At 40.8% G+C, this 14,632-nt stretch overlaps 2 protein-coding genes across 10 annotated transcripts in view; one reads left to right on the forward strand and one right to left on the reverse strand.

Moving 5' to 3' along the window:
* Positions 1 to 739: 739 nt before the first annotated feature.
* On the reverse strand, positions 740 to 9,170 carry TMEM167A (transmembrane protein 167A). The gene is made up of 4 exons (XM_082192043.1): positions 9,056 to 9,170; positions 6,736 to 6,845; positions 5,505 to 5,539; positions 740 to 2,288 (listed from the first exon to the last, which is right to left on the reverse strand). The coding sequence occupies exons 1-4, from the start codon at positions 9,056 to 9,058 to the stop codon at positions 2,218 to 2,220; spliced, it is 219 nt and encodes a 72-aa protein (XP_082048169.1). The 5' UTR covers positions 9,059 to 9,170; the 3' UTR covers positions 740 to 2,217.
* The window catches only part of XRCC4 (X-ray repair cross complementing 4), a 110,013-nt gene continuing 104,495 nt past the window's right edge, over positions 9,115 to 14,632 (forward strand). For 5 of the 9 annotated variants that reach the window (XR_014212108.1, XR_014212109.1, XM_082192020.1 and 2 more), the window contains exon 1: positions 9,251 to 9,394. The gene's annotated coding sequence lies outside the window, so the exon portion shown is untranslated. Of the gene's footprint in view, positions 9,215 to 9,243; positions 9,395 to 14,632 lie in introns of those variants that run through there. The other 4 variants (XM_082192019.1, XM_082192021.1, XM_082192022.1 and 1 more) reach the window with 4 other exon arrangements.

Raw genomic sequence — 14,632 nt, forward strand, 5'->3', positions numbered from 1 at the left:
GTGGAAAACTGAAACTTTTAATAAACATTGTAAACACATTCTGCTTTGAACTACTTAAAAAATAATAATAATCCTGAATTGTAGCTGTGTTTTAACTGTGGAAACAAACATTTATAAACAATGGATATTATAAACTGAATAGTTCAATACACGATACAATGTAATATATACTGTATTTCCTGATCACATTTGGAAACATTTGAACAGCCATTACTGCTTTAAAAAAAGGAACTTCTTTTCAGAATAAATTTTGTATCAATGTGGATGATGCATTTTCTCAAGGATAACAAATTTTATTTGTTTTATCAGGCTTGTATTCAGAAGCTTGATTATAGTTATGGAACTGCCATTGTTAAAAACATGGTCAGAAAACAGGTTTTTAGAAACTCTGTGGAGAGGTATATGAACAGATCAGGAAAGCATACATTTTGACCACTTATAAAAAGGAAACAATGCACAAACACAGCATTCTGAAGTAGTCATGGTTGGCCCCTTCTGATCAGGTTTTCAGAAACTTCACACACAACAAATTGTGATGTGCATATTGGGAGTTCTATGCATTCTTGTTCTGCAAACGCTACATGCAGGATTATGCCATGCCACACTGCTTTCAAAGAATATGAATCCATTGGCTGCTGACATCGCTTCTCAGTTTCATGAATAAATTTACATCTTAATTGTGTGAAAAATACTGCCTGCTAAATATCCTCCAAAATACACACCATTTTCCACACAAGAGTTTAGCAACAACTGCTCAGCAATGACCTTTCTTTAATTTTGCGCTTGTTCATTCTGTTATTTATACAATTACTGTAATTTTGAAAAACATAACGTATTGTAAAGAGAATCGTCAGAAGGTTGTAAGAAACTGAACACATCACTGAGTACAAAAATACACTTGAAGGTCCAAGGATATTAGCATTATTTGTTAAATAAGCACAAAATCCAGAGGGTTTTTGGTTGTTGTTGTTTACAGTAGCCCTAATACAAAGATAGCTAAGCAGAAATAGGATGGACACATTAGAAAAGCTCAGTTCATAAATAAACCAGTATTATCAATTGTTCCTTTCTGAATTTTTGTATGAGCTGTAGTGAATATTCCAGCAGATACAACTACTGAATGAATATAAAAGCCAGGTTTCAGGAAAAGTTCTGGATTTCATAATAGGATAAACAAATATATTTCTCATACATTCAAGACAAGTTCCAGAATTTAACAGCCTGCAGAGATCATAAGCACACAGCACGTTATTATATAAATGTTTATTTTTAAAAAATCAGAATAAACCAAAAATATTTGATTGTTAAGTGTTGACTTTAATACAGAGCAGTGTTTGCCTGAAGTAATTGCGAACAGGATTCATTCTTTGTAAAATGTACTTCTTTTATTTTACAGGTATTTTAACAACTAATTTAAAAATATTTTCAACCTGTATGTGTGCCTGTGTGTGTATAAAACAATTAATCACAAATTTCATGTGCTTCTAATTTGAAACATTGTTTTGAACTTTTGCATATATCCCTGCTTTACCTCAATCTCTACTGCTTATTACACCGCCACTCTTGTTGATAATGGTACAATATTGATCTGATTTTACTCTGTCTCTGCCAATGGTTTTAAGATTTTATTGTTTCAAGGTGATATCCAGCTTTGGCATCCTGCTTGCACAAAAGGCAGTCGCTCATGCAAACAGCACTTCTCCTTCGTCTCCTTCCTCCTGCATTTTCATGTTGTGGGAATCCTCCAGAAAAGAGTGGAGAAGGCACTGAGGCCTTTGGGGAAGGAGAAGGCGAAGCCCAATCATGTCTGCTAATGTGACACTGGAATTCTATCTCTGTGATTTCATATTTTTAAAATCAAAAGTTGTTGCAAAAAATATAAACGTTTTAAAAGGTTTTGTATTTTAATAGCAATTCAATTCTCATTGAGAGGTTTCTACTTTGTCCATCTTAAAATGTCTCATCTGAAATTCAGAATACAGTTCACATAAAAGAATTCGGCAGAAGTATGACAGTGTTAATTAATAACTGCATTTTATAAATTTAATACACCACTGCTCCCCTAACTGAAATATGGAAACAAATTGTCAAAGGTATGTCTTGTCCAGCATTAACAAAGAAAGTGAAGTGTAGATCATATTTTTCATCTCTTCTGTTTTCCCCGAGTCTTTTATTCCAAATGCGCTTGACAAATCTATTCCTGACATTTCCCCATTTTTACTGTATAAATAGAATACTGAAGGCCATCGCAATACAGCACACAGCTACATAAGGGCTCTTCCGCTCGCCTGGAAAAAGAAACAAAATTGAATTACTGGCTAGTTCACATCACACAAGCGAGTATGACTGCTTGAAAGAAATGCAGTAATGTGAAGCAGGGAAATCTGCAAGGGAAAAGACACCAAAAATGAGAATTCCAAGCACGTTTTTGGGATGTACAGGAAGGTGCAGAGGGATGGAGATGAAGGAGACATGCTATTTGTATGAACGACAGTCTATTGTGCAAGCAGGACACCACAACTGGATAGGATAGACAGCGCATAGACAGAGAGAAGGTATGGCCACCCCTGCCCCAATGCAATATCTACAAATATGCAAAATGTGTCAATATCAATCTAATCTTCTGCCCAGACCACTTCCAGTGAAGGCTATGGGAACAGTACTTGTAAGGTAAATCTGCAGCATTACAGGGGTAAAGTGCATCAAGGGCACCAGAGAAACACAAATACATACTCTCTTTTACAATTGTAAGTTTGTAATCCCCCTCCTTGTAACCGCTCAGCCCTCCCCCAAATCTTCTTAACATGCTTCCCCTTGCACAAAAGTTTGAAACTCCTAATATGTACTACCAGCCTTAAACAGACATGGGCAGCCTCCAGCCTGCAAGTCAGTCTTGTATTATCAGGGGGTACAATTTGGCCCAAAAGCTCATAGTTGCTAAACCATGCCATTTGTTCACTGGTGATGCCACTGGGTTTAATGCTGCACTGGCTCTGTTCCCTGTTGGTAAGCACAGATTGAAGCCCTTTGCAAAAGTGCTTTGTGAAGCACGTGTGTGCTTTTCCTTTAATTGAGCAGGTGGTCCCGCCAGCTTAAATATGCTACTTCAAAAACCACTTTGGTAAAGGGCATTATGACAGCTCCCATACTTCCTCTCAGTCTGTGGGTTGCTGGGTGCTTGGAAACCCTGCACAATGGATTTTAGAAGGTGGGTTTGTCAAGCACTCAGTGTCATTAATGATGTCATGTGGTTTGACAGATGGGCAGCCCCACCCACCTCTCAAATCTGGCCTGCAAGGATGATCCTAATAATGATCTGGTCCATGGAGCCAAAAGAAATTCCCCACCCTTGCCCTAAAGCAGAAACATGTCAAAAATGTTTCTCTTGTAGTGAACAATTGTTGCCATATATCTATGGTGGGTAACATTTGGAAAAACAACCTAACATTTAACTGAATAAATGCTGTAATTCCCAGAGTATGTTAAGCATGAAATATAATTCTTCTTCTTTGGTGATAACTCGTAGCTGAGTAAAATTATCTTCCATGAACATGGTCTTAGCAGTGAGTCCATAATTGACTGTGGAGGCCAATTCTGGATCCACATGCCCTTCCACAGTGGGGACATAGGTTTCTGGGTGGGAGTTGATCCTGGTGAGGGTTTGCCAAACATGCCTTCCTCTTAGCTCGTTTCTCCTTTTCACCCTGAATTCGTGCATCTTCAAAGTCCATGACACCTTTGGTAAAGGCTGTTCTCCAATTGTTTTCCAGTTATTAGTGTTTATGCTACCTTTTATTAGATTTGCCTTGAGTGCATTTTAACCTCTTTTGTGCTCTGGTATTTCGCTTTCCATTCTCGAGTTGGGAATAGAGTAATTGCTTTGGAAGACGATAATTAGGCATCCAAACATGACCAGTCCAACGAAGTTGATGTTGAAGAATCATTGCTTCGACACTGGTGATCTTTGCTTCTTCCAGTACAGTACACTGATATTAGTTCGCCTGTCTTCCCAAGAGAGATGTATTTTTTTCCGGAGACACTGTTGATGGAATCTTTTGAGGAGTTGGGAGATGGCATTGCTAATGCTTCTGTATTGGTGGTGTGCGCAAAGGAATATGCATACAAGTATCCGCTCACACAAGCTGGCTGCTTAGTGAGAAATCTTTCCACAGCAAGAAACAGTTCACTGAGTCTTTGCACAAGTGAGGGCCACCCCAATTACATTACGAGACACTGTCATCATCTGGCACACATTTAATTAAACTGCAAATAGCTGTGCAAATTAACGTCTGCAATTTCACATCTGCTTAGAATTAATGTTGAGGAAGTCCACCTCCTACAGTTTTCTTACATGTTGTACTTTTCTGTTCTTAATTTTCTTGAGAGAGGCATCCATCATCAATTAGGATTCAACGCCTGTTAGCACTACTTTACAAATAGGCAACAGCTTGTCTGCTTAAAGGTGCAGACGTTTAAACACAAGGGGCAGAATTGCATTCTACACTGATGTAGCTCTGTGTTTATCCTTTTACAGAAAGAGAACAAGTGCTAAAACAGTCAGAAGGCAGGAGGGGGAGAATCACATAATGTCTGCTAGAATTTTTGGCTCTCCAGACAAGAAATTATGATTATAATAAGGTCATGCCAAACCTGCCACATCTTTTGTGTCAAAACTAGGCACAACAGGTTTTTGAACAAGTGATTAATTTTTTGTTTTGATAACTATTAGCCTCATGTGCTGCTTTGAAGATTGGGAAAGTGGCATTCTAGAGTGCTTAACCCTTTCCTCCTGTGCCCCTTTCTAAATCACAGCTTCTCTTGTGTTTGCATTTATGTGCTGAGGACAGAACAAAATCTATGGGCACTCATGGCACATGAAGTGTGGTGCTTCCATTGCACCACCCTTCAAGCTGTAGTGGTGTGGCAGGGTAGGGTGGCAGGGAGGATGGGAGAAATATAAGGGTGGCAGTGGCAGCAGATGCAGGTTGACACACTTGCGTCTGCCGCCACAACTAACCCAGCGCTCCCTTCTTCCATCCTGGCAAGCAGCAGTGCCACTCTAGCCAGGAAAGCAATGCCTTACCTCATGCACCACGACTATTCTTGAATCTCTCACATCACTCTTCACATTTGTCTGTCATATAGCCTTCCCATAGGCAGCTCAAAGTAGCATACATGCAGTCCTTACAGACTGATCCCACAGCAACGCTGTGAGACAGGCGGAGAGTCTAGAGCAATTTACTGCTTGAACTTTTGCTAGGAAGACTGTAATTCAGTATACAGAACATTTTTGCTCTTAAGTCTACACATTTTGATTCCTAATACTAGTAACCCTTACATTAAGCAGTCTGTTTATCAAAGTTGAAATTGCAGAAAAGCACATGCTGCGTATTTGAAAATAATACCACGAAGATTTTTTTTAAGGCAAATAAAGGCATGCTTAGATGACACACTAACATCCACTAATACAGTATATTTTTGGGAAACAGAACATGCACACTTACCAATCCTGGCACACTTCCAGAATATGCCCAATAATCTGAAAATGTATTTTGAGAAATTAGAAAAATGCAGCATTTCATATTTTAAGCTTATAACTGGATGCCTTTTTAATAGAGATAGAGTAGTTATGGCTAGAATTCGAATAGCCTGTGTGTGTGTGTGTGTGTGTATACACACAGACACACACACAGTCATACCTCAGGTTACAGATGCTTCAGGTTGCGCGTTTTCAGGTTACAGACGTGCCGAAACCCGGAAGTACTAGAATGGGATACTTCCAGGTTTCGGCGCTTTGCACATGTGCAGAAGCTCCAAATCGCAACCTGCGCATGCAAATGCGCCTCCCGCACAGATCATGTTCGCAACCCAAGCGTCCACTATGTATACACACACACACACACACCATGCTTAATGGTTCAGGCATGCCTAGTAGGATTTTCAGCTGTTTTTGTTGCAAAAGAAACTCACACTGCTATGTCACTAAATAGTTTTGATGTGCCCACAGATACTGAAGTGGTTTGCTGTGCCAAGTACTTGGGAGCAGCATCCTTATGCAAGACTTTCACTGCTGGTAATCCCATTCCAGGTACCTCAGCAACTGCCTTGTCTCATATGAACCTGCTTGAGTTCTTGTTCTAGCTTCTGGGGTCTTTCTTTTGTCCCGTCCCCTCACTGTTTCATTTTAGCCTTTTCAATTGTGGAATGACTGGCTTCCCCGTTCTGAAAGTAGGTTTGGCTCTTTCACTGCTTGTTTTCAATTTGCACTTAAGATAGTTTTCTTTTTTGAAGTTAGGGCTTTTAAGGATATGTTGCTTTTATGATTTAACTGTTCTTTAATTAATTTTAATTGATTGACACTGCGTTTTTAAAAAAATCTTAAACCACCTTGTGTGTGCATCGATAAGAAAGGTATCATATAACACTGAAAAAGAAATCAGCCTCCAATTTTCTTCCCCTAATAACCCAAGAAGCAAAAGCTCATGAAGATTTGTTGTAATGAATTATAGTTTAGCTAGGCTTTCAAAGGTTAAAATGCTTATGACACAGATCTCACGTCATTGATTACAGCTGAGAAGAAAATCCATTAATGGTGATATCCAGTGAAATCAATGGGCAAGTGACTTGTCCATTAATTTCAATGGGTCTACTCTATCACTTGTGTCAGATATCATGTTGAGATTATAAACATGCAATTTATATTCCCCCTCCCCAAAAATTTCTAGAGTTACATACCCAGTTTGATTATTATCCAGTAACCTGGGAGCCAATGATCTTATGTATGCACAGGTACATATAAGCAGAAGGATTACTGTCAGTAGGCTCTGAAAATTGAAGATTGCAGACTGAAAGAAAAAAGTAAAACAGAAGAGGAGTTATGGTTCACTTTTGAAAATCGTCTTCCTGCCACCTTTGTTTCTGCATCCCTCCCTGCCAGTGAGTAGAAAAAAGTGAGCTTTGGGGGCCCATTATGTTACGTATGTCTTTACAATTCCAGTACACACACACACCCTAAATCTCCTAGCAAAGAAATCGGTACAAGAATATGATTTTTTTCCAATACAGTACATAATCTACTGGAACTCTGTATTTATAAGCACCATATAGACCACAAACTAAACAGGCATTTCAACTCTCAAAACAAAAACAAAGTTATCTGAAACTCTGGCGTTCCTGCTTGTACCACACAACCACCGAAATGCTCATAATTATGGAAGACACGGTGTGTGCAAATGGAAGACTTGTGCATTTCAAGGACATACTGAGGGCACCGGAAGTCTCACAGACACATTGTTCTCCTTTAGGGGATACCCTGTCAACGAGGATCAGGCCACACAGTGTTAAAGCACAAGGTCAGGTTTTGCCCTCAAAGAAATGCTATCACAAGTCCAGCATTTTACTTTTCCCCATAGGTGTTAACTGCAGCCATTCCTTTTTAAGGTAAAATTAAATGAGTAAGCTTGGAACACTACTGATGTGGGGGGGGTCAAGCCTTTTCCTGCCAATCCAAACCATTGATAATTAAATCTTCTCCTATCTCTGAGGATGGGCTGCAGCTCAGCTGTTTGTTAGCAATTGTTTGTTTGAAACAATTTAATATTTTTAAAATCCTTGAGTAGCAAGCTGCAGAGCTCATACTTGGCATGCATATGATCCTGGGTTGAATCACTGACCTCCAAAAGGAGGATGGGAAAAACTTCTGCCTGAAAGCATGGAGAGCCATTGCCCATCCATGTAGACAATGCTGAGCTGGATAGACCAGTGGCCTGATTCATATAAGGCAGTTTCCTATGTTCTTATCTGCATCTCATCATCTATCCTATCTAATCATAGACTATATTTCTTGGCAATGCTGAAGTATGATGGACTGACTTTTAAATACAGAGAGAGCTGAATTAGGGCATACCATATCATTTCAAATTAACCTGTTAAACTCATAACCCAGACAGCTATAGTTGATGTAAAAAGAGAAGTGATATGTGTAGTGTAAAGTGAAAAGGCAGAGAAAAAGTAGTTTTTATACCAGAACATCTATGGTCTCACTATTTGAAAGAACTATGGGCAAGACTCAGAATCATAAACCAAGGACTGTGCATCAAATGGAAACTTTGGGCTAGTTTTTCCTCAAACAATAGCCACAACTAACCCCTTTTGAAACCAAGCGAAGTTTCAAAAGCAACTAGAGATATAGGGTGATGTTTCACTATTCATCCCAACAAAATATCAAAAGCTGTTTGGCGCTCGGTCCATATATGCACCTTCCTACTAAACAAAACCCCATTAGTGAAATCCTATGTAAACAGCATGGCTTGCATATGTGCCTTTATCTACACAATAGTTACATGTAAATAATGTTAAACACTACGCTGCAGTCCTGTGCACATCCACCTGAGAGGAAGCTCCGCTGTACACAACAAAACTTACTTCCATGTAAACTTGGAATAAGATTGTGCTGCTGCACACATGCAAAGGGGCACTAATTCCAATTGTTTAGCCACTGCATTTTAACGGGTACTGTCCAGTGCTTTTTATATGGAAACCTATGGCATCTTTATGCGAGGCCAGTTTAAAGTCACGCAAAGGCCTCTGCAATTTAATGCAAATTATTATTATTAATTTATTAACAGTATTATTAGCACCAAAAAACTCCTAAAGAATCTTAGTGCTGCTCTGGGGAAAGTAAAAAGAAGACATGAGACCTTGAGTATAGTATTTAGAATAGCAGGTGAGAAGGCAGCATTTTAAATATAACAAGAAGAACCTCTTGTAAGTTAAAAAGGGGGAAGCAGGTTTCACAAACGATAATTTCACCACCACATTCTGGGAAAGGGAAGATGCTGCAACGACAACAACCTTTTTTTTTATTTTAAGGAAAGGCCACTATTGTAGTGAGAGAGAGGCTGAGCGGGGAAGGAGCAGAAACGAGCAGAGACCACCCCCGGAGCCCATCACTGAGCCCAACGGCCCCACTCACAAACACAGGCGGACTACCAGAGACAAAGGCGACCTAACCGAAGCCCCCCCCTCCAAATAAACCCCCGACCGCCGCGCTTACCATAGTTACGCAGCGCCGCGAGCCACATCACACATCCGGTAGCCAAGGGGCGGGGCACGGAAGAAGCGGCGCCTTAGACGCCCCACTGATTGGTTCGGAGGAGGCACAGGCTCCGGATAGGCGCAGGAGAAGATGGGGCCGGCGTTCCCATTGGAGGACGTGAGTGGGACGGGCAGCGCTCGAGGGCGGCGGAGGGGCCGAAACGGGGAAAGGCTCTGGCTTCCCGTTGGCTCAAGGGAAAGGAGGAGGCGGGGCACTTCCAACCGACACACACAAAACGGGGGGAGGTATTATTGGTTATATAGAAGCCGGAAGTGGCAGTTTTCAATGCGGTGTGAGGTAGGCAAAGTGACGGGCAAGGAGAAGAGCCGGGTGGGGGGCGAATGTGTGGGGTTGGAAGCGAGGAGGTTCCTTCCAAGGGGCACGTTGAAGGAGCGGGCGGGAGAGAAGAAACACGTCTTTTGCCAGCAGTGCAATTATGTGCCCGCTTACACAGGAGTAAACCCCGCTCCCCCTATAGGACTCCCTTCTTGGGCGGCATGGTGGTCAGGACTGAACCCTAAAGAGTCCTATCCGCCCTGCGCCTCTTCCTCGCTCTCTTTCTACATCAGGGAGGAGATACTTCATTCTGGGCACCTATACTGTATTTTCTAGACGAGAATTAGGCGTTTTGTTTGGGTGCTCATCACACGTTGCTTGCAGGGGCTGATGGGAGTTGTAGTCCAAAAGCATCTGGAGAGTGCCCAAGGCTGCGCTAGAGAGTCTTGAACTGACAAGCCACTCTCCGCTTAGATGATCTTGTGAATAGTAGTTCGTCGAAATCGGAAATAAGTCATCCTATATGCTTTGGTGGGGTTTTTTTTTGTTGCTGTTTTTTTACGAGAAGCCCCCAGACCTACTAGGTGGTGCAAAGTTACTCCGAACACAGTTTGAGTCTTAAGAATTGGCGTTGAGTACCAGGATTGAAGTGGGTTCACGGGCCTTTCACGCAGAAAAGGTCTGCTGTTTGCTTACTTTCTTCATTTCAGCAGCCTAACATTACAACGTTGTTTTTGCAATTGGAAACCAGAAAGCCACCCAATGATCTGTCAGTACATCCTGACCTGACATTTGCCTGCCCCACTGTAGTTCAAGACAACTTAGTTGGTCCATGGTCTAAATGATAATACAAAGCTGAAAACTATTTATTTAAAAAGATGGTGTTTTTTTTTTTAAAAAAAACCACCTTTGGCTGCACTAAATCCAGACACTTGCATAGATCTGTGCCATCCGATGCTTCTGAGCTGCTGTATTTGTATATGAAATGAAATTGGACCAAATGGCAACTCCCCTTGTATGCAGGGGTTCTATCTGAGGCAGCACATGTGCCAGCAGAACACACACAAGCCTGCCCAGCCCCCTTCCACCCCAACCCCCCTGCAGTGCTGAAAACGTTGTGTGTGTTGTCACATGTTACTTTAACGCTTGCAAATGGGAAGTTGCCTGTATTTTCAGGGAGAATTTCCTAGTTTGAGCCAAAAGAGATCTGTATGGAACTTTGGACTAGAGCTTTTTCCAATCTTTCTGAACACCCCAGTTTTGTTCCTACTAGGACCTAGGGTTTTGACCTGAAGTAAAAATTATGTTTAAATTTTTTTATACCACAGTGAAACTAACCATTTAATGGGACCCAAGGAATCCATAATAATCACTTCCCTGGTTTTAAGTTGCCAATTGCATTCATTGCTTCTCTGCCCAGCTATGAAAAAAAGAGACGCTATTAAATAACTACTTTCAGAGAGAGTGCCCTTGTATGACTTCTATTTTTGTTACGGGTGCTGGTAATTGTAGCTCTGTGAGGGGGCTCTCTTGGCAACCTTAACAAGCTACATATCCCAGGATCCTTTGTGGAGTGTGGTGACTGTTAAAGTGGTATAAGAGTACTTTAATTGTATGGTGTGGATGTGATCATTGTTGGACTTCAACTCCTATTTGACCACTGGCCATGTTGATGGGGGCTGATAGCAGTAGTAACCCAGCAGCAACTAGAGTGCACCATGTTGGCTATTCTGACTTGGTCTAGAATAGCTTATCACCCAGGAATGCCTGGAGTTGATCAAACACAATGTGCTTAACTATCTTTTTAAAAAAAAGTATTTCAAGGGGTTCCAGGTAGTAGTTCCCCAAATCTACTGGCTTGGGGGACACCATTTTCAGGAAGGATGGCTTGCTATAACACTCCTTTGTGTCACTCTTGCTCAAGGTATTATTAGCATTATTGAAAGATGGGACAAAATGTTAAAATGTTTATTAATTAACTACCTTGTTCACAATAGGGGCTGTGTTTTCTAGCTAGCTTTAATAAACCATAAAAAGCAAGGATCAATTGTGGTTGAATGGACTTTTCCAAGCACCCTGTCAACATCCTCAGTTAATTATAACTGGAACTGATCCAAGCAATTGAGATAAGTGGGTGAAACGAACATCTCAGACATAACTCTTGACCCAACAATCACAAGTTCGAATGGATGTGAGCAACTTTATCTGCAAACATACAACAATTATGTTACAGCAGGCTGTCAGGTTGGAGGAGAAATGACTGTGATAGCCATTTCCAAACTGAACAATAGCTCTACTGCACAACATTCCATAGGGCAAGACTTTTGTTAGGGTTGCAGAACTGATGTGATTGATCCATTAGTTAAGTATTTCTATTGTTTTACTTGATCGGGGTGGGGGCAGCTGCCCCCTTGCCCCCCCCGACTTCACTCATGAATGACACCGGTACTTTAAATAGTTTCTGTCATCTCAGCCATTTTCCTTTATGGATACATTTGCAAAATGGAATTATGTAAATTGAAGGTTTGATATGTACTTGCAGCGATCCAGGTTGGTAGTATGAAGCAAGGGATTGGATCGCCCAGTTCCCTAAACTTCCCCTCTACCTGCTTTACACTTTGATTTAGTTCAGATAGTCCTTTAATATGAGATATAATTGATTTGGGACCTGCGGGAACAGTGTTTATATATTAAATTGGTAGTGGTCATGTTCCCTGGTGAGAGGAATACGTGAACATCCAAAATAGCCGGGTAATCTTGACTATTTGAAATGCTTTTATTCCTCTCCCAGCACCAGCAGACAGCACTATGCCCCTGACGTGATGGAGAGCAGAGGCACACTGGCAGGTCCTGCCCCCTAACTTGCTCTCACTAAATTATTTATTCCCCTTTTTGGTAACATTAATGCTCAAGGTATGTAGTGATTTAGACTATACTTGAAATTTGTTCATTACATTTTATTTTGTTTTTAATGTTAATTATGCTTCCTTTATATGACAAGTTGAGTTGTCAGTAGAAGCTCCATGTTGAGTGTTTAGCTGAATATTATTTGAAATGACCCAGAAGCCTCATGTGGTTATGAGGATGAAGGCCAAATTCAGTCCCATCCACAGGTGGCAGGAAACTGATTATGCCTGCATTTGAGTCTTCGATAATGTTGGCTTTGGTTGCTGTCAGTAGATCCAAAATGAAATGCACTGGAGGACTGACGTTTACTGTGTCCATGTTTGGGGAAAATGATATACAATAATACTGTTTACAAAAAATATTACTTTAGGTCCACCATCCACTCTCAGAAATGAAGAATGTGTTTCCTTTATTGGAGAATAAAAGAAATGACCTGAGAATGTGAAATGTAGACTTCCTCTGAGACATTTTGGCAAAAGAAAGCAGAAAACATAGGAAATACATCACTACATAGAGTTGTCTATGTTTCTTTACTGTTCTGTTGTAATATACAGGCTTAGTTAATATGTTCCCATTGAAACCAATGGGGCAAACTAGTCCCGTTTTCAGTGGTATCTAAATGCAGCTAACTTATTCAGTCCATTGTGTGCAAACTTCAGTAAAATATCCAAATGTTGTAATATTTTGATAACTGTGCTACTGATGTTGAGATGAGTAATATTCTAATGGGCTCATTGCACTCCCCACCCAAAAAAAGTTCATTTCATCTGTTTGCTTTGTGGATCAAGCTGTGTGTCTGATGCAGCTCACATTAGAACATGGTTGTAAAAACCATGGCACAATCCAGCCAGAGTTAGTGAAATTCCAGTTCCATTGATTTCAGCTTGAAAAATGTAAGCATCTTATGAAAACTTATTTTGAAGTCAACAGAACTATAAAGTGCTTATGGTTTTTAAAATAATACAGTAGCAACCCATAGTAAGTTATGTGTAAGTAAGGTTTGCTCAGAGTTAGTTGTGCCTATTAATTGTGCCTAAGTTAGTCATGCCTATTAATTTCAATAGGGTTACTCTAAGTAGAACTAACGCTGGATACAATCCAATGTTATATTGTTCTAACAAGAAGAAATCATAGCTGATTAGTTATGAGATTGTTTAAGTTGCTGCTTAATTATATATTTTCTGAGTTTTTAGCTTGATGGGAGGAACATAGCAATGGCTATTCTTCCATAAAGTCAAGAGTACCATGAATTGTTCTGGTTTACATTAGCTAAGATCCAGAAAGCTAGCTTAAGCATTGCTTTGTTTTGTTGCAGCCATCAGTGACCATTTCTGTTCATATAAATTTAACCTGTAAATGCAAATTAAAACTTTAAAGACTTGACCTGCAAGTTTGAGATGCTCATGTTTCTTTGCCACCTAGGACATACACACAAATCTTCTGACTGGCTTCTCTTCTACTGAGCATGTTTAGTTCTGGCCCGTAACTCAGCAACAGCATGTCGTTCAGCAGAATCTCCTGCCTTTTAGAAAAGAGACACAGTCAGCATTGGGATCAATGAACTAATGGTTCCCTAGGTTTGCTAGTACTTCCTCCATTCCCAGGTAGCATTAGTCCCAGTGGGACATTGCTTTCCTTGCTCTTCATTGCTGAGTGGAGGTAGGACTATGAGCATCCTATTGGGTAGAGTTCTTCACTTCTAAGATGGAAGGAGGCACACTGACTGATGGTGGTCAGGGAGTACCTGTAGAGAATAGTTTTTGGGGTAGATGGTGTGTGTGTGTGTGTGTGTGTACGCAGGTGCCACAATAGCAACTGTAACAGAGATTCTTGCTATGAATTCTCTCAGGAGTGATGGGGAAACAGTCTTTTTTCAAACATCCTGACTGCAGGAATGAGTGAATGGTTGTGGGGCTCCTGTGTGATAGAAGGTTTGCAAGAATTTTGCCTGCTGCTTCAAAAATAATTACAGTGGTACCTCGGGTTAAGTACTTAATTTGTTCCAGAGGTCTGTACTTAACCTGAAACTGTTCTTAACCTGAAGCACCACTTTAGGTAATGGGGCCTCCTGCTGCTGCCGCACCGCCGAAGCACGATTTCTGTTCTCAACCTGAAGCAGAGTTCTTAACCTGAAGCACTGTTTCTGGGTTAGCGGAGTCTGTAACCTGAAGCGTATGTAACCTGAAGCATATGTAACCTGAGGCACCACTGTACAGTGGTACTTCGGGTTACAAACACCTCGGATTACAGACATTTCAGGTTACAGACTCTGCTAACATCGGGTTAAGAACTTTACCTCAGGATGAGAACAGAAATCATGCGCTGGCAGAGTGAGGCTGCATTAGCTAAAAT

Source organism: Podarcis vaucheri (assembly GCF_965113315.1).
Source record: "Podarcis vaucheri genome assembly, chromosome: 11".
NCBI lineage: Eukaryota > Metazoa > Chordata > Lepidosauria > Squamata > Lacertidae > Podarcis > Podarcis vaucheri.

Coding starts and splice junctions, on each gene's coding strand:
- TMEM167A (XM_082192043.1), bottom strand. Junction 5,540..6,735: donor CTGGATAATAATCAAACTGG/GTATGTAACTCT, acceptor ATACATTTTCAG/ATTATTGGGCATATTCTGGA. Junction 2,289..5,504: donor CTGGAAGTGTGCCAGGATTG/GTAAGTGTGCAT, acceptor TTCTTTTTCCAG/GCGAGCGGAAGAGCCCTTAT.